Source organism: Anabrus simplex, chromosome 1, assembly GCF_040414725.1.
Source record: "Anabrus simplex isolate iqAnaSimp1 chromosome 1, ASM4041472v1, whole genome shotgun sequence".
Taxonomy (NCBI): domain Eukaryota; kingdom Metazoa; phylum Arthropoda; class Insecta; order Orthoptera; family Tettigoniidae; genus Anabrus; species Anabrus simplex.
In genome coordinates this window covers 1,642,254,034-1,642,280,588 of record NC_090265.1, presented here as the reverse complement: position 1 = coordinate 1,642,280,588, position 26,555 = coordinate 1,642,254,034, and the positions used below count along the sequence as shown (strand labels likewise).

At 38.3% G+C, this 26,555-nt stretch overlaps 1 protein-coding gene across 1 annotated transcript in view; it reads left to right on the top strand.

Annotated features, from left to right (window-relative positions):
• LOC136863365 (bumetanide-sensitive sodium-(potassium)-chloride cotransporter) overlaps positions 1-26,555 on the top strand; it is a 756,312-nt gene that overhangs the window by 716,376 nt on the left and 13,381 nt on the right. Inside the window, exons 18-19 of the mRNA XM_068225649.1 lie at positions 1,337-1,497; positions 15,573-15,681. Of these exons, the coding sequence (XP_068081750.1) occupies positions 1,337-1,497; positions 15,573-15,681 (270 nt within the window). The remainder of the gene's footprint in view (positions 1-1,336; positions 1,498-15,572; positions 15,682-26,555) is intronic.

Below are 26,555 nucleotides of genomic sequence, written 5' to 3'. Positions count from 1 at the left end.
ATGTCTGCCAACGATGATGTACAAAACTGTTTGATTTTAGAACAGTTTTCCTTCCAGTTGGAAATCGTAGCTTCTTGAACACCAAACTGTCACCCTTATCCAACTGTTTCAGCTCTTCAAGTTTTTCTTGAAGAGTGCAAGACTTGTGCTGTCATTTACATGCCATTTTCAAGCCTTACCTTAGTCAAATTTATCACAGTATAGCGCTGCAAACTGAGACAAAGCCAGCAGCTAACTGAGGATGGCAGAATCGCCCAGAGACCTTCACAGCTGTGGCATGCTCTGGTGAGAGTCATGTGTTCATATTCTGCAACGCTACTACCGAGAGAGCTGTAGAACTTTTTAAACATAAACGAAAACAAAAGTGTAACCCGTTACCGTACTTTAGCAGTTTCAAGAGACAAGTTTTAGTCATTTTTCCCTATATGGGTTCTTAAATACTGTAATTTTATACAGTATTTTATTAATGCAAATGCTAAAGGATGGACATTTCAAATTATTTACTGTACTGTATTGTAGGAACTATTCTCCGGCTAATCCAAAAATTGGATTAACGGTACTCCACTATATTAACTTTCTCTACTTTATTAACAGATTAGCAAATTAAAAAAAAAATTACAACCTTTCTGTTGAACTGACAATTCTTTTCCAGAAAATTACATAGCCGCCTATTGTCATCATCATCATCATCATCATCATCATCATCATCATCATGATCATTTCCCTTTATCCCAGTCCAGGTTTCTTTCTATAATGCTGCGTTGGATGGTATCCTTCCATCTCAATCGTGGTCGTCCACGGCCTCTCCTTCCTTGGATTTGCATTTCCATCACCTTTTTTGGCATTCTTTCGTCGCTCATTCGCTTTATGTGCCCAAACCATCTTAGTCGGCTCTTCTCTATTCTATCAGTCATTTTTTCCGCTCCAATTTCTTCCTGGATTTTCTCATTCCTTATTTTGTCTCTTCTACTCTTCTGTATCATACTCCTCAAGAATTTCATTTCGGCTGCCTGTATTCGACTCTCATCCTTCTATGTCATTGTCCAAGTTTCTGCTCCGTAAGTTGTTATGGGTACGTAATACATCTTGTACATAGTATCCTTTGCTTCCATTGGCACATCTTTGTCCCATAACATATTTCTTACACTATGATAAAAACAACTTCCAGCTTGAATCCTTTTACTAATCTCAGCATCCAGTCGAGCATTCTCCATTAATTCACTCCCCAGGTATTTAAACGTTTCCACTACTTCCAGGGGCTATTGTATCTTCATTTAATAAAGGAGAGAATTTTGTGATGCCTATTGTGTAATGTACTTAAATCTTTCTTTTTCAGCATGGCAAGTTTACTTGCTAAATTCAGAATTGATTACTCTGATCTGAAGGTCATTCCTGACATAACGAAGAAACCACAAGAATGTACCATGGACTTCTTCGAAACTTTAATTGAGGATTTCAAGATTCCAGATACTGCATCTGATTCTAGTGGAGATGGCAGTAAGTAATACAGTCTTAGACTACAGAGAAAATGCAATCCACCTTTTGGTTGTGTTTAATTCTGATATTGATGTTCCCATCTGTTTGAGAAAGGCAGTGCATGACAGTGTGCAGATTGTTTAGATCCTGTTGTGTTTTTGTGCTTTTCCTTGTCTCCTCTTCCTCTGGCTCCCTCTTCCGATACTGACCTGTCATTAGGCAGATTGCAGAAACTGTATTTAGACGATGTGTATGATTAAACAAGGCCTAAGTATGGCTGGTGCATTGCAAAGACATTGCTTATCACTTAGACACTGTCTAAACCCAATGTTTAACAGGCGATGTTCAAATACTGCTGAGGACACTACTTAACATACTACATACATATATATCCCACGTCATTCCATCTTAAGCAGTGGGTTGGCTAACGAGGCTTCTCCACCAGTTGTGGTCTCTGAATTTCTCTCCTTCTTCGATGCTTTCCAAAGTATGTCCTCGCTGTTCAATGTCAATCTTCACCATGTCCTTGTACCTGAGTCTTGGTCGCCCTCTTGGTCTTTTGTCTTCAAGTTTTAGATCATACATTTGTTTTGGTAATCTGTTATCTCCCATGCGTCGCATATGTCCATACCATCTCAGTTGCTGCGCTCTTATTCTGTCCTCCAGTCTTACAACTTGAGCCTGCTTGCATATTTCCTCATAACGGACTCTGTCCCTCCGTGTTTTACCAATCATGCTACGGACAAATCTCATTTTTGCTGCCTGGATTCTACTATCATCTTTATTTCTCATGGTCCATGTTTTGCAACCATAGGTCAGGATTGGTACGTAATGGGTTTCATATATGACTCTCTTACATTTTGTTGGTATTTTCTTGTTCCATATTATGTCCTTAACTCTTTTGTAAAAGTTGCTACCTGCCTGAATTCTATGGGAAATTTCCTTGTCTATAGAACCAGTATCAGAGAACACTTCCAAGATATTTGAATTGATGGTTCATCTGTAGCTCTTTCCCCTCCGTTTCAATGTGTCCCATTGGTTGTCCGTATCTTTTCATGACCATAACCTCACTTTTCTCTTAGCTGAAGATGAGTCCATATCCTTTAGCAGCTTCTGTCCAGGAGTTTATTTGTTCTTGAAGGTCTTCTTTAGAGTCTCCCTACAAGTATATATCATCCGCAAACAAGATAACTTTAATTTTCTTACCTCCAATGGTTTGGTGAACTTTTCTTTGCATCTCGTTCATTACAGTGGTGAAAAGAAGAGGAGACAGAACACCACCATGTCTTAACCCAGATTTTATATCAAAAGTTTAAGTCATTCCTACAGGTGTTTTGACTTTACTTCGGGTAACTTCACACAGATTCTTGATCCTGTGTATCATGTCATCCTGTATTCCAATTTTCTTCAGTATTTCCCACACCTTCTCTCTGTTCACAGCATCACATGCTTTCTCGATATCCAGAAAGGCTAACCACAAATCTTGGTTGTGTTCGTAGTATTTTTCCATTAACTGACGTACTGTAAAGGTCAGTTGTTGATCTCCCCTCCCTGAATCCATACTGTTCTTTGAAGAAGTTCTCTTCAACAAGGGGTCTGATTTTATGCTCTATAATCTATATATATAAAATAACTTGTCCTGACTGACTGACTGACTGATTCATCATCGCCGAGCCAAAACTACTGGACATAAAGAAATGAAATTTTGTAGATACTTTCATATTAAGATGTAGGTGCTCGCTAAGAGAGGATTTTTGGATATTCCGTCGCAAAGGGGGTTGAAATTTTAAAGTGAGTGTATCTGTATCTCAAAACTTTAAAAGTGTACAGATGTAAAAATTGGTATTTAGGATCTTTAAAAATAAGGAAACACGTATTTTTTTGTTTTCGGAAAATCCCAATAGGAGGGGTGAAAAACGGTGAAAAAGGGGTTGAATGCCTTTAATCAGGATACCAGTACTTATATCTCAGAAACTGAAGATATTACAGACCTGAAAATTGGTACACTTGATCTTTTTAAAAAATAAAGAAACGTATTTTTTTGTTTTTGGAAAATCTAATTAATGGGAGGGGGGAAAGGGGGGTAAATTATTAAAATGAGTGTATCAATATCTCAAAACTTTGAAAGTTTACAGATGTAAAAATTGGTATTTAGAATTTTCATTATAAATAAAGAAACACGTATTTTTTTGTTTTCGGAAAATCCCAATAGAAGGGGTGAAAAGGGGTGAAAAATCGGTTGAATGCCTTTAATGAGGCTACTTATATCCCAGAAACTAAAAATATTACAGACCTGAAAATTGGTGTTTGGGATCTCCTTTAAAAATAAAAAAAACGCGTATTCTTTTGTTTTTAGAAAATCCAATTAATGGGGGGTGTGAAAAGGGGGTGAATTTTGAAAATGAGTGTATCTATATCTCAAAACTTTTAAAGTTTATAGATGTAAAAATTAGTATTTAGAATCTCCTTTAAAAATAAAGAAACACGTATTTTTTTGTTTTCGGAAAATCCCAATAGGAAGGGTGGAAAAGGGTGAAAGTGGGTTGAATGCCTTTAATGAGGCTACTTATATTTCAGAACCTGAAGATATTACAGACCTAAAAATTGGTATTTGGGATCTACTTTAAAAGTAAAGAATCAGGTATTTTTTCGTTTTTGGAAAATCCAAATAATGGGGGGTGAAAAGGGGGGTGAATTTTTAAAATGAGTGTGTCTACATCTTAAAACTTTAAAAGTTTACAGATGTAAAAATTGGTATTTAGAATCTTCTTTAAAAATAAATAAACATGTATTTTTTTTTGTTTTCGGAAAATCCTAATACGAGGGGTGAAAAGGGGTTGAATGCCTTCAATGAGGATACTTATGTCTCAGAAACTGAAGATATTTCAGACCTGAAAAAAGGTATTTGGGATCTCCTTTCAAAATAAAGAAACGTGTACTTTTTGTTTTTAGAAAATCCAAATAGTGGAGGGTTGAAAGGGGAGTGAATTTATAAAATGAGTGTATCTATATCTCAAAACTTTCGAAGTTTACAGATGTAAAAATTGGTACTTAGAATCTACTTTCAAAATAAAGAAACACGTATTTTTTGTTTTCGGAAAATCCCAATAGGAGGGGTGAAAAGAGGTGAACAATAGTTTAATGCCTTTAATAAGGATCCTTATTTCTCAGAAACTGAAAATGTTACAGACCTGAAAATCGGTATTTGGGATCTCCTTCATAAATAAAGAAACGTGTATTTTTTTAGAAAATCCAAATAGTGGGGGCGGGGGTGAAGGGGGGTGTATTTTAAAAATGAGTGTATCCATATCTCAAAATTTCAAAAGTTTGCAGATGTAAAAATTGATATTTAGAATCTCCTTTAAAAATAAAAGAACACGTATTTTTTTGTTTTCAGAAAATCCCAGTAGGAGGGGTAAAAAGTGTGAATAAGGGGTTGAATGTCTTTAATTAGGATACTTCTATCTCAGAAACTGAAGATATTACAGACCAGAGAGTTCGTATATGGAACCTCCTTTAAAAATACAGAAACATTTATTTTTTTTGTTTTTGGAAAATCTAATTAATGGGGGTTAAACAGGAGTGACAAATTGGGGTGAATTTTTAGAAAAACTATATCTACAGTATATCTCAGAAACGTAAAATGTTGCAGACGTAAACATTGATATTTGGAATCTCCTGTTAAAGTAAAGAAACAGGTATTCTCGGAAAATCCACAGAAGGTTGGGGGGGGGGGTGGCGGTGAAAATTTGAAATATTTATTGAATTAATTGTATGAGGATACTTACATCTAATAAAAACTAAAGTTGTTACAGACGTGAAAAGTGGTATTTAGATCTTCTTTAAAAATAAAACGACGCGTTTGGGGGGGGGGAATCATTTTTGGGGGCGAGTGTGAAAAGGAGTTGAATTCGTTTCATGAGGACACATATCTTAAAAAACTGAAGATAATCGGTATTTAGAAGATCCTTTACTATTAAAGAAACAAGTATTTTTGCCCGAAAATTCACTTAAGGGGGACGGGGAGTGTGAAAGTAAGTGAAAAAAGTGAATTATTTTCATGGGAATACTTATATCTCAAAACTGAAGGTAACACACGTGAACATTGGTATTTGAAATCTCCTTTAAAGATAAAGGAACACGTTTTCTTTTTTGGGGGGAGGTAAATCAACTTAACCGCGGTGGGGTGAAAACGGAGGTGAGACCAATTGATTTTACTGTTTCTAATGTACTTATAAGGAGCCTCCGTGGCTCAGGCGGCAGCGCGCTGGCTTCTCACCGCTGGGTTTCGTGGTTCAAATCCTGGTCACTCCATGTGAGATTTGTGCTGGACAAAGCGGAGGTGGGACAGGTTTTTCTCCGGGTACTCCGGTTTTCCCCGTCAACATTCATTCCAGCAACACTCTCCAATATCATTTCATTTCATTTGTCATTCATTTAATCATTGCCCCAGTGGAGTGCGACAGGCTTCGGGAGGGCTCATTCATTCCATTCCTGACCCGGTTGAATGACTGGAAACAGGCTGTGGATTTTCCATGTACTTATTCTGATCATAAACCGATCATTTTTAATCTCTCCTGGGTTCGTTTTCAAGAGCCATCTTTACCTTTGGAGAACCTTCTTAGATTACAGTAGATTCTTCTGGCATATAAACAAAAATTTAAACATATTTGAAATAAACGATAGATATATGATTGACCGTGCAATTGTTCACCTCTGTAATAAGGTCAATAATGCACGGACGTATGTCATTCGTATCGCCAGAAGTCCTGCGCACCTGCCTACGGGCGACAATGGTGCTGGTCATACTGACGTCAATGACAACGGCAGCAGATGTAATTTACCGCAAAGTAGAGGTTCAATACCTCCAAGGCACCCAAGACGACACCACGCCGGATCTCCTCAAGGATTTGATCCACATTAAAAATGCTTAGAGGAAAAGATGGCAAAGATTTAGGGACCCAACTGACCGGGTGGAATACCTGGACCTATCCCGGGAAGTACGAAATCGATTGCTGGAAAAAAAAAAAGAATGATGGGAGGAACATTGCCGTAATCTCTCAGAAAACGAGTCAGATCGCGAATTTTGGCGGAATCTCTCAGAAAACGAGTCAGATCGCGAATATCGGTGGGTTATATGTAAAATGATAAGCATTCAATTATAAATTTCAGTATAATACCGTAGCGAAGCACGGGTATCTTGCTAGTTCTTTCATAAAGTTTACCAACTTGAGATGTTAAAGTGATGCCTCTATAGTTGAAATATTTCTTTCTCCTTTCTTGAAAATTGGAATTATGATGCCTGTTTTCCAATCGACTGGTATATAAGAGATTCACTTTTTCCATCCCATCCATATCTTGTGACCTTATGGCTTTTTTGTTTTTGATACCATTAGTTCCCTATTAGAAGGTTGTTCCTCAGACAGAGATCAAGGAGTCTAGTTCCTTCTGAGTTTCGTGGACCCCATCCATGTGCTCCTGGAATACTTTCATATCCATCTCTCGCAGTTCCTACTTGAGCATTCATATCCCCTATGATAATCGTTCCATCTCCTCTTATTCTTTCCTCTATGTCTTTCTTCTTCATAATGTTCTTATTCTTCATCTTCACAACCAGTCTGTGGTGCATAGCACTGAATGATGTTGATATTCTGGGTAGAATACAATTTTAGCATTATGTGAAGAATCCAATCAGAAACATATTTTTCTTCTACTGCATGATCTTTCATTTGATGATGCATAACAACACCAACTCTGTTTTTTGTTTGATCTCCACCTGACCAGAATAGATGATATATCTCTCTGAGTTTCTTTGATCCCTTTCCCTTCCACTTAGTTTCACTGAGACCCAGTATGTTTATGTTCCTTATTTTCATTAAGTCTACACATTCCTCAATTTTGCTAGTTAGTGTCAGAATGTTTAGCGTGGCAATTTTGATTACAGTCTCATATCGAGTTTTGTGTGTTCTCCTCTTTGGTTGTGAGGGAGCATCGGGTATTGAACCATCATTAATATCATTACCAAGGAGGGAACTAGAGTCATTATTCTGGTGATTACAATATTTCCATCCGATGCCTCGTTTAGTTTTGAAAGCAGTTCCAAATTATTCAGAAGCTGACTTGCTGGGCCTATCACTTCCGAAGATTTTTCTGTCAGGGTTATCTTCCTTAGCCTTTAATAGTCCCCTATCAACCTGCAAGGCAGCAGGCCCCGAGTCAGTTCTCAGGAATCAGATATTGCCTCTTCCGCCAGATCCACTGTACCAGCCTTCACTGCACTGAGGTCTTCACCCGTATCCCTGGGCATGGGTTCCATGTTATACCCCACGGGACTGGGTCCCCGACTGAACTCAGCCATCCTAACACTCCGGCCTACTGAAGTGTAGGGTGCCCACCCCCACGACGTGGACGCGCCAGATAGGAATTACTTAAGTGGAGGAATAGGGAAGGTGACCCTATCTCCCTTGAGCTGAGTTAATGGTTGTGTATGGTGCCACAACCAAAGGCTGCTTAACATACTATGAAACATAAATTTGTACTGTACGATTCCGGAAAGAAAGGTTAGTTCGATGGCCTCCTATAGGTTGTCTGATGCAAATTCACTGCAATTCACTTGAAATGTATGGGGAGGTACAGTTTAAAATGCGATTTTGCAGTTCAAGAGAAAATATAAGGGACCTGACACAAATAAGTATACATAATAATGACACTACAAAGGTAGGTTTTGTGTGTGTGTTTTTTAATTTTTTTAAATTCTCCTCATGCTAATTCAGGTAAGTTTTTGGCAATCATAAGATAGGAAAAAGCAAGGACTGGGAAGGAAGGGCTGTTGCCTTAATAACAGTCCCAGCATTTGCCTGATATAAAGATGGGGAAACTATGGAAAACAATCTTCAGGACTGCCAAAGGTGGGCTTCAAACCTATGATCTCCAGAACGTAAGCCAACATCTGTTTGGGCCATACAACTCATTCGGTTACAGATTACTATAGTTTCATCTTCCCTGTGCCAATGCTACTTAGATTACACTCACCATAACGACAACACTATAATACTTCTTTGTATGGTGACATATTGCTTTACTCTCATTGATATTATTTCCACCAAAAGCATTGTTCTTATCTGTGGGCAAGTTGTGCTCATGTTTAGCCATGTTTGTGTAATGTGTCAAACATACAACAGCTGACTAACGCTGGGCACACACACCGATGAATTTCATTGGTTGGGACAAGCAAAGAGTTGTATGGAAAGTACTTCTATTTAATTTTTCAAACCAATATTGAAATTTAAACGACGTCTAGCTAAGCACCACCTGAATATTGGTTATGCAATGGAACATCTTGCATAACTTAGACATTGTTTGGGTAGATGTTGTCTAAGAGTTAAAACTAGTCATCATTACTGCAACTGGCCCATTGTGTTTATCCTATTTATTGTACGTTCCTGTCTTTCTGCATATGACTTTATCTGTCACTTGTTTGTTCCTTTCCATTACTTATACTTCATTAAGAAGTTCAAAAATATTCAAGACAATTTACCTTACTCTTCCCTCATAGCCATCTTTAGTGCACTAGAAGAAGAATAGGTCACAAACACAAATAATTGATATCTTCACACCTAAACACTGAATTACAATACTTATGCAAAATCACGTACCGAGCGGAATGGCCAGGCGTGTTAATGCACTATGGCTATGGAGCCAAGCTCTGCATTTGGAAAACACATGAGTTCGAACCCCATATCGGCTGTCCTGTGATTTTCCATTTTCACTTGCAGGCAAGTGACAGGACAGTTCCTATTCATAAGCCACAGCCAATTCCTTTCACCTCCTTAACCCTTCAGCTGAGATGGGCATCAGGAAGGGCATCCAGCCATAAGAAATATGCCATATAAATTTATCTCACCTCATCCCTCACTTCATATATACATACTTATACAAAATCATGTATTTTTGGGGGTATAACCAACATTCGTACTGCTAAGACAACAAGATACATGAAAGGTGAACTGCAAAAGAATATGTGACATCACAGAGTGTGCACTGCACTGGTCTCCTTCCTGCATTTAAAGAAATGGCAAGTATTTGAGGCAGTGCATTGGGTTTCAGAAACTGATTTAAACAGGAGAGGTAATGGGAGGTACATATGAGCCCTGCCTGTCTCATACCTTGGTCATACTTAGTCAGTACCTTAGTCAGTATCACTTTAGTTAGATTGACATCATTAGCAATGAATCATCCTATTATTTTTAAAAATGGGAAGTTCAGAGGTAGCATAACTATGTTTCTGATTGAACTAGGTCTTCCTGTCAACTACCTTAACAACATGATCTTAAATGTGATAAAGGACTCTTTAAGTATTCTTTATCACCACCTCTACTTCTAGCTCTCACTCAGTCCATCAACTGCGTTTGGATTCAGAATAGTTATTAGAACTTCAAAATTATTTGAAATAGCAACCATTATACCTTGTATTATACCTTGTACATGATATGGTATTTGGATCCTTGTAGTCACCTACAATTCCAGGCAGACGAAAATGAAATTTCTCTCTAGCAGTCTAAAACAGTGACTCTGTACAACAAATGGTTTCGGAGCATTTCTAATGCTGGATTTATCTTCTTCTTCCTGGCCTTTCCCAATATTATGTTATAGATTATTTGTTTGTTTCTAAATTATTGTTAAAATCGTCATCATCATCAAGTTACATACAAAATGTTATCAATATGTTATCTTATGCTCTCTTTTTCACTCCAGATTGTTTGTTAAAAGCTCCTCTCCCCCCTTACCATCATCATTGCCGGGCTGAGTGGCTCAGACGGTTGAGGCGCTGGCCTTGTGACCCCAACTTGGCAGGTTCAATGCTGTCTCTGTCCGGTGGTATTTGAAGGTGCTCAAATACTCGGCCTTGTGTTGGTAGATTTATTGGCATGTAAAAGAACTCCTGCGGAACTAAATCCGGGCACCTCGGCATCTCCGAAAACCGGAAAAACCAATAACATTATTATTTACCATTATCATCGTCATAATCATCATCTTATTACCTTTTAAGAATACACAGTTTATCCTTTAGTATAGAATGTGGTTAAATGTAAGAGAGGACCAAGAGCCTGAACTTCACCACTTGCAAAGGCATAAATAGATAAATAAATACGTAAATCACTTGGATTAAGTTCAGTTTTATGCCCAGAGGCCATTCTTGATGCCAACCCTTTATGAACAGATGTATTCACTATTGTATGTTTTTGTAATGGTTAGTAGTGTGATGTGTTGTATGGAAATGAAGACCAGACGTAGCTATAATGTCCCCAGCTGGGAATAAGATCCAGAATTGAAGGTCACTATACTGCCAGCTTTGAGCTGGAGAAGATGTATCGACTGCAAAACTCTAGATAAACTCTGAAAATCACCCGGCAGTGATTATCATCCATTCTGCGAGCTGTAGAAACCTATTTTGCATCATGCAATGTCATTAATACCATTGTGGGGTGACTTAACTAAAGCAAGTTTCCTTCCTTGGCAATTTTTTAAGATGTATCTCTCTAATACTTCATCATCGGTTGATTTTTTTAGAATGATGGCTTGCTTTTGAGACACGGGCAGGCTCAGAATGACATAGGTAGCAATGAATTATGCTATTATTTAACCTCAAAAGACCACTATGTTATGGTTTGGTGAAGAATTAAGTTATAATCAACTGCTAAAAAAAATGATATATGGTGTATTTGCTCGCATATAACTCGCCGCCACATATATCTCGCACCCCATTTTTAACAGTTGAAATTGCAGGAAAAAATCCCCGCACATAACTCGCATTAATTTCTGACGTCATAAAGACATACGGTACATACATGAAATAAAGTTTGGGTATTCCATGGACATGCCTGCATTAAATATCGGGACTGTACCAATGGCTATTACAGTACTTTTTACGTGACAGTACAAGAAAAACCTGAATTTCTTTCTTCCTGCAGAACGGTTGAGGCTAGCAGTTGTATTTTAAAAAGAAAAAGTACCTAACTCGCAAACCCCCTGCCCTAAGACCACATTCCTAGCTAGTCAGTCACACTCACCATCTCTCTCACTCGTCCGTCTTTGTCAATATGCTTATTGCTACCCGTCCGGCAGAGCTGATCACGTGAACCGGGAGTGTTTCCTTGTCCAGGCAGTCAAGTTTTCTCATGTAGGTCGATCTTTAAGTTACAGAGAAACATGGAAGTTATTCGGCTGGGTTTAAACTCGGTGATAAAATGTGCTGAAGTACATGGTAACAGAGCTGCCGATCGAGAATTCAGTGTGACCGAGTTTAATGTTCGCTACTGGCGTAAACAGAAAGCTACGCTACAGAACCCCCCAGCCGAACATGTAAGGCATTCAGAGGGCTGAAAACTGGTAAATTTCCTGAGCTGGAAGACGAGTTGCTTCATTACGTTACAGAGTTGTGAAATGAGGGCTTTAGTATCTCGCACGAGATGCCACATTTCAAAGCACGCGAACTAGCGATTAACCTGAATCCGCCCAGCGTGCCATATATGGCACGGCAAACTACACAGTCTTCTTGGACTCTTATTATTGAAACCGCGCGCACTGTATCCAACGCTAAAAGTTACAACTTTATTCTCAAAAAATTCAATCTTGGGCGGATCCAGGTTAAAGGAGGAATCAGCTGTTTGAATCTGACAGTGAGCCGGGGTTGAATCCGTAGATTCATGACATGAAAGGGATTGTGTCTGTGAAGGCGAACATCTCTTTGTTAGAGATTGTCAAGTGATTTCAGCCTCAATAATAACAGTAGCAGTCGGAGATCTCCGCCAAGAAGACAACCTAGGTCATACAAACCAAGATCAATGTTGTGACCTTTCTTTGTTTTATTCAGTTCTTTAATGAAGTTGTAGATCAGATATAGACTGCTAGAAAATATAAATGTAGAACAGAGTGAACTCAGTACATTTCATTGGAACATAATTTTATTACACCTAGAAGGTCGCTTGCTTTGGAAATTTCTACATTTGTGGATCTCTTCAGTACCAAATATAAACCTCAGCCTGATAACAATGATGCATACTTACGCATCCCATGTCGTCCCATGTACTCAATCCCCCCATGTGTCGTCTTCTTCTTCTTCTTCTTCCAATCCCTTTTCCAGATTCTTTCTAGGTAGGGTAGTGTACCAAAGCCCTCCATCTTACTCAATCTTTCCACCACTCCTCTTCTAGTACTTTATTGCTATCAACTCCTCTATTTGTAATACAGTCCACAACAGAGCTCCTCCATCTGATTCTAGGCTGTCCCCTAGGCCTCTTTGCAGTCTCTATATCCATGAATGTTCTCTTTGGTATTCTCTCTCCTGGCATTCTCATCATGTGTCCAAACCATTTCAGCTTTGCTATATTAGTCTCTTCTTGAAGTTTACACACTCCCACACTTCTCCTTATTTCCTCATTTTGTATTCTATCTCATCTTGTCTTTCCCTGTATGCTCCTCAAGAACTTTATTTCATCTGCTTGTATCTTACTTTGGTTCCGCTTAGTCAACGTCCAAACTGCTGAAGCATAGGTCAGTGTAGGTTTATAATAGGATGGGTATGAAACCTTCTTGCACTTCATTGGCACATCTTTGTTCCATACATGTGTCTCACACACACTGGTAGAAACTTGCAGACTGGTGTCTTCTTAAATCAATTTCTCCGTCCAAATTTCCATCTTGTGACATCATGCTGCCCAAATATTTAAAATTTTTCACTACTTCAAGAGGTTCATTTCCTATTTTTATCACTCCCCTGGATTTTTCGCTACCTCTCGTCATGATCAAAGTCTTGCTTTTTGCAGTTCTAATCTTCATTCCAAAATTTCTTATCTCCTCAATCCATAAATCAACCTGTATCTGTACTTCCTCTTCGCTATATCCCCAAACTACAATGTTATCAGCAAAGAGCATAGACTTTACTTGCTCGCCCATCATCGTTTCCTTGACATGACGTAGAATTCTATCCATGATGATAATGAAGAGTAAGGGAGACAGTACACTTCCCTGTCTTAAGCCTGTCTCAACTCTGAACTATTCAGTTTGACCCACTTTGGTTCTAACACAGCTTTTGCAATGTTGATACAATGCTATTACCATCTGCCTTGTTTCATTCCCAATCTGTGCATGTGTCAATGTTTTCCATACCAAATTCATTGGGACACTGACATATTATGCCATTTCAATATCTAGAAACGTTGCTACCATGTCCTTTCCATATTTCCAATACCTTTCCATAATTTGATGCAATGTAAATATTGGGTCAAATGTGGACCTGCCTCTTCTGCCAAATTTTCCTCTATTCTGTCTCTTATTCGTTTATCCAAGATTCTTTCAAGAATTTTAGGTGTATGAAGTATCAGTATTACTCCTCTGTAATATCAAATTGCTTTCTGTCACCTTTCTTGAAAATTAGTAGAATGGCCCCTTTTATCCACTCTTTTGGAACAGTCTTTTCTCTCCATATCATTCTGAAGAGATAGACCAATTGCCCCTGCTGCTATTATTATTTCTATGGTGACCTCGTCAAGTCCAGCTGCCTTGCCTCGTTTCATCCTGTTAGTGGCCCACTCAATATCTGCCATGGACACCTCGTTTTGCTTATCTTCCATCTGCAGTAAATCTGGTTCTTCAATTTCTCCTTGTATTGAGGTATTTTGCACATTGTAAAGCTGTTTAAAGTATTTTCCCCACCTCTGCAATATATCCTGCTTCTGTGTCATCACTTCCTCCTATTCATTTTTAATGAAGTTAGCACGTTCACTTGAGTTTTTCTTCTTTTTTACCCACTGGAATAAGATCTTTTTACTTCTGGTTGTATCTTCTTGCAGTGATTCAGTGAATTTTTGCCAGCATTTCTTTTTCTGTTCATGAACCTCCTTGGAGCCCTCCTTTTTGCAGTGCCTGTATTCTGTTTTTCATTCTGTTGTTCTATTTCTCAGCCATTTTTTCCGAACTTGTTTCTTCCGTTTAACTATATCTTTTACCCTGTCATTCCACTAGGGCGTTTCTTGATCTTTCTTCCTTCTTGGTACTCTTCCACAGGTCTTTTCTGCAGACTCCACCATGACTGTTTTAAAGTACGCCCATACTTCTTCGACCCTTCTGATGTCTTCCTTAGGTATGCTTGTTTTAATGTGTGTCTGGAACTCTTCATTTATTTCCTTCTCCTGCAATTTCCACACTCTTAGCTTTCTCTGCCTAATCTGAGTCATCTTTTGTATCTTTCTCATCTTTAACTTTGCTATCACAACTCTGTGATCTCCTTCAAAATATTCACTTGGGAGAGCTGTTACATCTATCAACATTTCCCTGGTACCTTTCTCAACCAAAAAGTAAACTATCAGAGTTTTGATTTTGTTATCCCAGCTATATCTGTTCTCTTCTGACTGTTTTTCTTTCAAAACCATGTGTTACCAATGATCAGCTCATTTCTTATACAAAAGTCTAACAAAATATCTCCAGCCTTGTTTCTCTTCCCATAGCCAAATGGGCCTGTAATCTCTTTATCTCCTTTTCTTTCCTGACCTACTATATCCGCATATATCACGCACCAAAAATGTTCACACTTATTTTTGGCACTTGATGGAAGGGGAATTTTTTAGCAACACGGTGCCCACTAAGATTCCATTTTTCAAATGTGTCTGGTCTGTCTTTGTCCTGCGAAAAGTCTTCCTTGGCCAACCATGCCCAAGACCTGTTGGTTGCCGAATATGAATGTTGTCAGCTGGGACAGCAATTTTTGCCATAATGGAATCTAGGGTTCTAGAACAAAAGCCAAAAATGCTTTGACTAGGTTGCCGCCGCCACCACCGCCACCACCGCCACCACCGCCACCACCCTCTATAACTCTATGCCATTTGATCTGCATGTTATGCTAGTGACAAGATTCTAAAACAAATTTTGTAGTTAAGCCATTTGGCTATAAAGTAGTCCTGTTCTGATATTGTTCATAATTACATCATCATTTTCAGTGTGTTACCCCCCCAACCAAGTGTATATGTAAAGATATTATGTGACCATATGATTAATTGCAGTTAAGTAAGTTTAATATTAATTTAAAATTTAAATTTCAGTCTCCATTACACAAGCTGAGCTACTTGCGATGAATGAAAAGACAAATCGCCATCTGCGTTTGAGGGAGCTTGTTCTGGATTACTCCATGGATGCTAATCTGATAGTGATGTAAGTATCAGTAAGACAGAGATTAATGTATTGATTTAATAAGTTGTTTGAAAGTATTAGATTTGTACTTCGTAATATTGACACCAGATGGCAGGAGTACTCCAATCTGGATGTGATCACACTTCTAATGTCAGTCATTTGGTCAAAGCAGTGTGTAATATATGTCAAAATAATCATTCTTCCCATCGTCAATCATATTAAGCTTAGTGAAGTATTGGGCAATGTTGTTTTACCCTATTGTACCATTGTGAGGATGATATAGATATAAGCTTTGGGAAGGCATTCTTTCTGATTATATTAGACATGTTTGTGAAATTAATAACTGGTTCGATAGAAGGCAGTTCGGTTTTAGGAAAGGTTATTCCACTGAAGCTCAACTTGTAGGATTCCAGCTAGATATAGCAGATATCTTGGGATTCAGGAGGTCAAATGGACTGTATCGCGATTGACCTGTCTAAAGCATTTGATAGGGTGGATCATGGGAGACCACTGGCAAAAATAAGTGCAATTGGACTAGACAAAAGAGTGACTGAATGGGTTGCTATATTTCTAGAAAATAGATCTCAGAGAATTAGAGTAGGTGAAGCTCTATCTGACCCTGTAATAATTAAGAGGAGAATTCCTCAAGGCAGTATTATTAGACCTTTATGTTTTCTTATATATATAAATGATATGAGTAAAGGGCTGGAATGCGAGGTAAGGCTTTTTGCAGATGATGTTATTCTGTATAGAGTAATAAATAAATTACAAGATTGTGAGCAACTGCAACGTGACCTCAAATGTTGTGAGATGGACAGTAGGCAATGGTATGTTGATAAACGGGGTTAAAAGTCAGGTTGTGAGTTTCACAAATAGGAAAAGTCCTCTCAGTTTTAATTACTGCGTTGATGGGGTGAAAGTTCCTTTTGGGGATCATTGTAAGTATCTAGGTGTTAATATAAGGAAAGATCTTCATTGGGGTAATCACATAAATGGGATTGTAAATAACGGGTACAGATCTCTGCACATGGTTATGAGGGTGTTTAGGGGTTGTAGTAAGGATGTAAAGGAGAGGGCATATAAGTCTCTGGTAAGACCCCAACTGGAGTATGGTTCCAGTGTATGGGACCCTCACCAGGATTACCTGATTCAAGAACTGGAAAAAATCCAAAGAAAAGCAGCTCAATTTGTTCTGGGTGATTTCCGACAAAAGAGTAGCGTTACAAAAATGTTGCAAAGTTTGGGCTGGGTAGAATTGAGAGAGAGAAGGAGAGCTGCTCGACTAAGTGGTATGTAATACCAATATAAATGGTCTGTCATTGGACATTATAAATTTTCCAGCTAACTCATTCCTGGCTGCCAGCGTTTTGCCCTCATGTGCTATGCTGGGCTCATCAGTTGATACCTAGCACACCTACCAAGACGCTGGCTAGTGCATACCATGGAGACCACTGCATAGGCTAATTGTAGCCACCAGCAGTGCCAATGCACTATGCGAGACTTCGTCTCATTATCAAAAATTGATGCCTGCTTAGCCATCAGATGATATAGATGTTGATTCCCATAGTGAATCTGAAATATTTGTTCCGAATGAGCAAATTTATAATACCAATATAAATGGTCCGTCATTGGACATTATAAATTTTCCAGCTAACTCATTCCTGGCTGCCAGCGTTTCGCCCTCATGTGCTAGGCTGGGCTCATCAGTTGCTACCTAGCACACCTACCAAGACGCTGGCTAGTGCATACCATGGAGACCACTGCATAGGCTAATTGTAGCCACCAGCAGTGCCAATACACTATGAGAGACTGTCTCATTATCAAAAATTGATGCCTGCTTAGCCATCAGATGATATAGATGTTGATTCCCATAGTGAATCTGAAATCAGTGGTCTCCATGGTATGCACTAGCCAGCGTCTTGGTAGGTGTGCTAGGTACCAACTGATGAGCCCAGCCTAGCACATGAGGGCGAAACGCTGGCAGCCAGGAATGAGTTAGGTGGAAAATTTATAATGTCCAATGACGGACCATTTATATTGGTATTATAAATTTTCTCATTCGGAACAAATATTTCAGATTCACTATGGGAATCAACATCTATATCATTAAGTGGTATGTTCCGAGCTATCAGCGGAGAGATAACGTGGAATGACATTAGTAGACGAATAAGTTTGAGTGGCGTTTATAAAAGTAGGAAAGATCACAATATGAAGATAAAGTTGGAATTCAAGAGGGCAAACTGGGGCAAATATTAATTTGTAGGGAGAGGAGTTAGGGATAGGAATAACTTACCAAGGGAGATGTTTAATAAATTTCCAATTTCTTTGAAATCATTTAGGAAAAGGCTAATAGATAGGGAATCTGCCACCTGGGCGACTGCCCTAAATGCAGATCAGTATTGATTGATTTCAGTATTGATTGATTCAAACAGGGAAGAAACTAGATATTTGCAGGTGGGTAGAGAGCATCAGACTGAGAAGAGAGTCACTGTCGACCATCCTTTAGACATTCACAGGTAGATGGGAGAGGCATTCCAAATGGTGAAGAGACAAGTAATGAACTTTATAATTGTTCCATATTGACTGACAAATTGTTATACAAAATTTAACTTTTACAAAATATATACAGTGAAACCTCATTAGTGCGTTCCTCATTAACACATTTCCCCGCTTAGCACGTCGTAAATTTGAAGTCCCTATTTTCATCGTATTCAAGCTATATAAAAATACAGTAGAAGTCCGTTATAGCGAGTATGGCATATAACGAGAACTCCATTATAGCGATGACTTTTTTCTGTCCCTTCAAAATTCCTATATTAAACTGTGTATCGTCCTTTGGTTACAGCGAGAACCCTATCACTGACACATCCGTTATTATGAGCGTTTAAGAGTGTGCGATTTTTTCCGTTACCGATATTTATGCACCGCAGCAATGATATTGCATGCGATCGATTACCTTCGGCATCGTTTCCTCGCTATGTGCACTAGCGATTTCTCTCGTCGACATTTGAAGGCGATGTCAGAGTTGATTAGTAATACCCATCGACAGCTGTTCCGTAAAGAAAATTCGAAATGTAAGAGAACATATTTTCGTAATCAATGCGTAAATAACGTGTCCGATAACTGTTGTTAACTGGTTAAAAATTAAGGCTGACTAAACGACCGCTTAATTTTGAGGCTAAATACTGCAATTAAGTAAGAATGGGATACACGTAGAGATATGGCAGAGTGCTTAATTGATTTCAGAGGTTAGTTTATATTTTGTCGCGTCTGGTTAAATTACGGAAAGGCTATTATGAAAATTTATAGCGAGAAGGTTATCATTTCTCTACTGGCACTTGAAGTGTGTTTTCATCATACGTATAGTATGGTTAAGTTAGGATATGTGACGCTGTTTGAATAATACTGAAACGTTTGCAACACAATGCGATCGATCATCTTTGGTACGGTATATTTTTCTCACTTTGTGCATGTGCGAGCTCTCTCGTTGACATTCAAAGGCGCTGTTGTAGTTGATTAGTAATACCCGTCGACTGCTGTTCTCTAAAAAAAAAATTCGAATTGGAAGAGGATAACACGTTTTCGTAATAAATGCATAAATAACGTGGCCGATAGCAGTTGTTAACTCTTTAAAAATAAAGACTGAAGTAAACGATATCTTAATTTTAATGTTATATATGGAAATTAAGTAAGAATGTGATACACCTCAAGATATTTCAGAGGATACTTCAGGCTATTTACATGTAAATTTTTCGCGAGGAGGTTATTTCTCTACATGCATTTCAACTATGTTTTCATGATACATATACAGTTAAGTTAAGTGACGCTGTTTGAAGAAGAAAGCCGAGGTGTTTGCCGCAGAAATCTCTGGAGTGATACCATATTTCTCTGAATCCAAGACTTTTTTTCTCAGAATCTAATTCCAAAAATCAAGGGTTGTTGCAATCGTGGCCTAACAGTAAGTTAATGGATACCACTGGCAACTACCACGGTAACCATGCTGCTTCTTTTCACACGTGCGCAGAACTTGTTGACAATAAACGACCACCGGTTGTACAGTGCTTGTGTGTTTCTCAAATCTGCAGAATGGCATCAAAACACGAATTCTTAGAAAAGCCATGGCTACTCAGTGGCAGAGTTATAATGCATTTATTGTACTTGACGCTTAGTAAAATTAAGTTTTATAGACAGCAGGAATATTTTCGTGATGGATAGTCGTATTGTAAAGATACGTGGAAAAGGTATTGCCGGCAAATTTTCAATGGGTTCTAGTCGATATTATGATGCCAATTTTAAGTTAATGGTTATTAAACACTTGGAAATGTAGAATAATTGTGCAGCTGCAAGAAAATACAGCATAGGCCTAACTAAAGCCAATATTTGGCATTAGCATGAAGACAAAGAGCTAAAAAATTGCATACTGTACAAAAAATGCATTCAGTGGTCCACAACAAGGACGCTTTAAAGAAGTCGAAGATGAAATTGTGAGGTATGTGCATGAAAAATGCAAGGGTGGAATGGCCATATCATGGTGCAATAACTTGTTCGTTGACTTTCAACGTCCGCGATTAGGCCTATACATCGCTAGCCGCTGAATTTGGTCGAACCCGGCAAGCAAGACGTGCGTTTAGCGGTAGCTGGTTACATCTGACGCTGCGTAAAAGTAACAGTTTTATAGACAGCAAGAATAATTTCCTGATGGATCGTTGTATTGTACAGACGCATGGAATAGGTATTGCCGGAAAATTTTCAATGGGTTCTCTTCGGTATTATGATGCCAATGTTAAGTTAATGGTCCTTAAACCCACGGAAATAAAGAATAATTGTGCAGCCGCAAAAAAAAAAAAAAAAAAAAAAAAAAAGTGGCATGACGAAAGCCGATGTTCGGCGTCTAAAAATAGTCTAAAAATGCGTAGGCCTTCTGTACAACAAAGCATTCATATGATTTTACAAAGTTCTTTTTGAGCCTGATTAAAATTTTTTGAAGGAAAAAGTGGGGTTCATCTTGGATTCGGAGAAATACGGTACTATATTTTTTCAGAATGAAATTAAACATACACTTTCATGTAGTATCGGATTACGAAAAATAACAAACAAGTAAGCCATAATGTGGATATCATCTGCGGAAACGCAAGTTTTGAACAAACTGACTGCCGTTTCATACCGATTTTAATGTGCATAGGGGGTTTTCCGACTTTTATATAAAAATCTGATATAATGACAATCCGTTATAGCGAGTAAATTTTTTGCTGTTATGAATTCTCACTATAACTGACTTCTACTGTACATCGCTTATCACGTCACAAATTTTTGCTATTACCGCTTAGTATGATCACATTTTTCCTAGCCCTGAAATTGTTGTTTGTCATCCTTTGTGGAAGGAACATGATTTCCAACTCGGGTAAAAGCCCCCGCCGCAGTTGCGTGATAGCAGGAAATTGCACCTTCAGGAAGTAAGCCATTAGCCTCATAAATGCTCAGTTTTGCTTGCCAGTTAGCAGTGAAACTACAGAATAACACAATAAGTCTGTTTGTGCTTGTATTTCACATTCCATTCAGAAGTTAGAAAAAGTATTTCGAGTTTAGTTGTATAGTGAAGGGTAGCAAATATTTGTTGCACGATAGCCTACCTCTGGAACATACTGTAATCGTGTGAAGTTGACCAGCATGGTGCATATTTATCTTGTGATAACCTAATTATGGATACGGATAAGGTTGTGAAATTCCTTATTAATGAAGACAAAATTAAATTCTGTCAGAAAGTCGACTGGCAAGCGCGCAGAGTTGGTGTGAATGTTGAAATTCGCACCTTCCAGTTTCCACTCGAATCAGTCTTGGTCGGTTGAAGTTTTGTTCGATTGAAAATGGCGGCCAAAGTCATTCTGTTGCAGTTGCACATGGTCATGTATAACCTCCAATTCATTGTCTAAGTGTGTGTGACCATTTAATAACCAACTAGTCCAAAATAAAAGGCTTCTACTAACATTTGTTTTAGAAAGAGTGTGATCTGTAATAACAGTTTGATATTTTTATGGGACCCATTCAAATATTTTCAAATTTGGTGTTTGGTGTTTTTAACACTTTTCAGTGCACTATTATTTCATAAGCCCCAGCGGAATAAGTTTTCATATTTGTTCTCTCGTGTTTTTCATACCTTTTAATACTGTATTTTACCGGGCAAGTTGGCCGTGTGCGTAGAGGCGCGCGGCTGTGAGCTTGCATCCGGGAGATAGTAGGTTCGAATCCCACTATCGGCAGCCCTGAAAATGGTTTTCCGTGGTTTCCCATTTTCACACCAGGCAAATGCTGGGGCTGTACCTTAATTAAGGCCACGGCCGCTTCCTTCCAACTCCTAGGCCTTTCCTATCCCATCGTCGCCATAAGACCTATCTGTGTCGGTGCGACGTAAAGCCCCTAGCAAAAAAAAAATACTCTATTTTCATAGAGTTTTGACTGTACCCATGAATATATGACGTAAAATTTCATTATTCACAACTATTTTTTATTTTCCCCCTTGTCGATACATTAATTGCTTAAGGCAACTTATTGGTTAAAAGTGGTACATGTTTCGTATATTATTAACATCTTCAGCCACATAACTCTGTTTAGATGAAAAATTCATATATTGACAAAGTATCAATGCTTGAGAGGAAGTGTCCTTAAAATTTATTTAATATAAATTTCATTATGTCGGAAAAAAGACGTATCTAGTGTTTCCAGAGCCCTGTTGAATAGTTTGTATTTGTGTATTCATTAGTACGTTTTCTCGCTTAACACGTTCTTTCTCCCTGTCCCCTGCAGAAATGTCTTAACGAGGTTTTGCTGTATACATTTCTACCTTTTCAGTACTATTAACATTTCAATTTTATAATCTAGAAATTGAAAACCTTAGTCATGATGAAAAATCAAAACTACATCATGTTTCAGCTCTTTTCAGCTGTCTCCCTGTAAAATATAAACAATTATGTAATCTACTTACAGTCGCAATTCATCCAACAATTGTTATTAAGAAAAAAATCTTAATTCACTTAAAAAAGAATGGCAGTAGGTAAGCAGGTCTGCCATTAGAATGAAAATTCCCTAACCTGCTATTCACATGGGAAACTATGTATGGCAAGCATTTGTATCATTAAAAGTTTGTAATTAAAATCTTTTTGATGGTGAGCGGAGAGGCTGTTGCGGAAGTGAATAGAATGTGGCAGATGTTATGAATGAAGAGTGGATATTGTTAAAAATGTCAATCACTGTTTGAATTAAAATATATAAAATGGCAGCCGTGCTGGTTTTGTCAGTACAGAACAGATTGATGTTGTGAAGTTAATTGAATCAAATTCTATTATTCCTAGCCTCATAATTGGTATTCCTTGTTGATAGTGTTGGTGTGTGAAGTCTGGCAGAGCTGTAAACAGTACATGTTTCGGCTCTTTTGAGCCTTTTTCAGCTGTAAAACATTAAAAATGATGTAAACAGCTGTGCCAACCTTCACACACCAACATCTTTAACAAGGAACCTGAGTAACGTTCATCCCCCCAATGGGTCAATATAAATAATGGAAAGTAACAAACAAGTGTCTGATAAAGTTGTATACAGTAAAACCTCGATAAGACAATTCTGCAGGGGACAAGGAAAAATAATGCGTTAAGTGAGAAAACTTACTACTGAATATATGAATAAAAACTATGCAACAGGGATATAGAAACATGAGATATGATTTTCTCTGACATGATGGCATTTTACATTGTGTATCTGTGGGTACAGTGAAAACTGTAGATGTGAGGAAAGTATTAAAAGGTGTGAAAAATACGAGAGAACAAATATTGCAGATTATTGCAGACCACACTCTTTCTAAAACAAATGTTAGTACAAGCTTTTTATTTTGGACCAGTGGGTTGTTGTTGTTTGAGTCATCAGTCCATAGACTGGTTTGATGCAGCTCTCCATGCCACCCTATCCTGTGCTAACCTTTTCATTTCTACGTAACTATTTCATCCTACATCTGCTCTAATCTGCTTGTCATATTCATACCTTGGTCTACCCCTACCGTTCTTACCACCTACCCTTCCTTCAAAAACCAACTGAACAAGTCCTGGGTGTCTTAAGATGTGTCCTATCATTCTATCTCTTCTTCTCGTCAAATTTAGCCAAATTGATCTCCTCTCACCAATTCGATTCAGTATCTCTTCATTCGTAATTCGATCTATCCATCTCACCTTCAGCATTCTTCTGTAACACCACATTTCAAAAGCTTCTATTCTCTTTCTTTCTGAGCTAGTTATCGTCCATGTTTCACTTCCATACAATGCTACGCTCCACACGAAAGTCTTCAAAAACATCTTTCTAATTCCGATATCAATGTTTGAAGTGAGCAAATTTCTTTTCTTAAGAAAGCTCTTCCTTGCTTGTGCTAGTCTGCATTTTATGTCCTCCTTACTTCTGCCATCGTTAGTTATTTTACTACCCAAGTAACAATATTCATCTACTTCCTTTAAGACTTCATTTCCTAATCTAATATTTCCTACATCACCTGCCTTCGTTCGACTGCACTTCATTACTTTTGTTTTGGACTTATTTATTTTCATCTTGTACTCCTTACCCAAGACTTCATCGATACCATTCAGCAACTTCTCGAGATCTTCTGCAGTCTCAGATAAAATAACAATATCATCGGCAAATCTCAAGGTTTTGATTTCCTCTCCTTGGACTGTGATTCCCTTTCCAAATTTCTCTTTGATTTCCTTTACTGCCTGTTCTATGTAAACATTGAAAAGGAGAGGGGACAAACTGCAGCCTTGCCTCACTCCTTTCTGGATTGCTGCTTCTTTTTCAAAGCCCTCGATTCTTATCACTGCAGACTGATTTTTATACAGATTGTAGATAATTCTTCGTTCTCGGTATCTGATCCCTATCATCTTCAGAATCATAAATAGCTTGGTCCAATCAACATTATCGAATGCCTTTTCTAGATCTACGAATGCCATGTGTGTGGGCTTGTCCTTCTTGATTCGATCCTCTAAGACCAGACGTAAAGTCAGGATTGCTTCACGTGTTCCTACATTTCTTCTGAAGCCAAACTGATCTTCTCCCAACTCAGCTTCAACTTGTTTTTCCATTCTTCTGCAAATAATACGTGTTAAAATTTTGCAGGCATGAGATACTAAACTAATGGTGCGGTAGTTTTCACACCTGTCAGCACCGGCTTTCTTGGGAATAGGTATAACAACATTCTGCCGAAAATCGGATGGGACTTCCCCTGTCTCATACATCTTGCACACTAAATGAAAAAACCTTGCCATGCTGGTTTCTCCTAAGGCAGTCAGTAATTCAGAGGGAATATCATCAATTCCAGGTGCCTTGTTCCTATTTAGGTCACTCACAGCTCTGTCAAACTCTGACCTCAAAATTGGGTCTCCCATTTCATCAGCATCAACAGCCTCTTCATGTTCCAGAACCAAATTATCTACATCTTTACCTTGATACAACTGTTGGATATGCTCCTGCCATCTTTCTGCTTTGTCTTCTTTACCTAGAAGTGGCTTTTCATCTGAGCTCTTAATATTCATACACCTAGATTTCCTTTCTCCAAAGGTTTCCTTGATTTTTCTGTATGCAGCGTCTACCTTTCCCAGGACCATACAGCCTTCGACATCCTTGCACTTATCCTTCAGCCATTCTTCCTTAGCTATCTTGCACTTTCTACCCACTTGATTCTTTAATCGCCTGTATTCTTTTCTGCCCTCTTCATTTCTAGCATTCTTGTATTTTTGTCGTTCATCAATCAGGTCTAGTATCTCCTGAGTTATCCACTGATTCTTAGTTGATCTTTTCTTCCTTCCTAACATTTCTTCAGCAGCCCTACTGACTTCATTTTTCATGACTCTCCACTCTTCCTCTATAGTGTTTCCTTCAGCCTTTTCATTTAGTCCTTGTGCAACATGTTCCTTGAAACAATCCCTCACATTCTTTTCTATTTTCTGGTCACAATCTTTGACAGTGAGTTTGAGGTTACACTCGAAGGTGCAAGTTCAACATTTATGCCACCTCTGCACTCTTAAAGATGCGGATGCCAGTCCACTTTCTGACAGATTTATATTTGTCTTCATTAGTAAGGAATTTCAAGTTTTTTTCCCCGTATCTACAGTATAACTAGGCTGCCACAAGACAAATATGCACCACGTAAGTAAACTTCACACGATTATGTTCCTAATACAGATATAGGGTATCACGCGACAAATATTCGCTACCCTTCAGTGTACCATTCAGCACAAAATACATTTCCAACTTCTGAATGGATTGCAAAATACAAGCACAACTGTGTTATTCAGCAATCTCACTGCTAACCAGCAAGCAAACCTGAACATTCATGAGGATAACAGCTTGCTCCCAGAAGGTGCAGATTATCCTATGAAGTTAAGGAATTCAAGGCCTTTTCCCATAATCGCGCAATTGTGGCGACAGTTCTTACCCGAGTTGGAAATCAAGTTTCTTTCACAAGGGATGACAGATAACATTTTCAGGACTAGGAAAAATATGATCGTACTATGCAATAATAGTGAAAATTCGAGACCTGACAAGTGAGGTATTTTTTTATATAGATTTAATACAATGAGAATCGGGACTTCGAAGTTACGATGTGCAAAGCTGGAAAATGCGTTAATAAGGAACGCACTAATGAAATTTCACTGTATTGGCTACAAAGTCTCTAAAAGATGTTGTGACAGAACTTGTTTCAAAAAACTGTTTTTTAATTGCAACAGATGCCAGCAATAAAGGTAATCGTAAAATGTTTCCTCTCTGTGTAAGATACTTCACAGCTCCAAGTGGTGTATAGAACAAGTTGCTGGACTTTTATGAAAGTGCCAATGAAACCACAAGTTCAGTTCATGAGTGTGTCATTA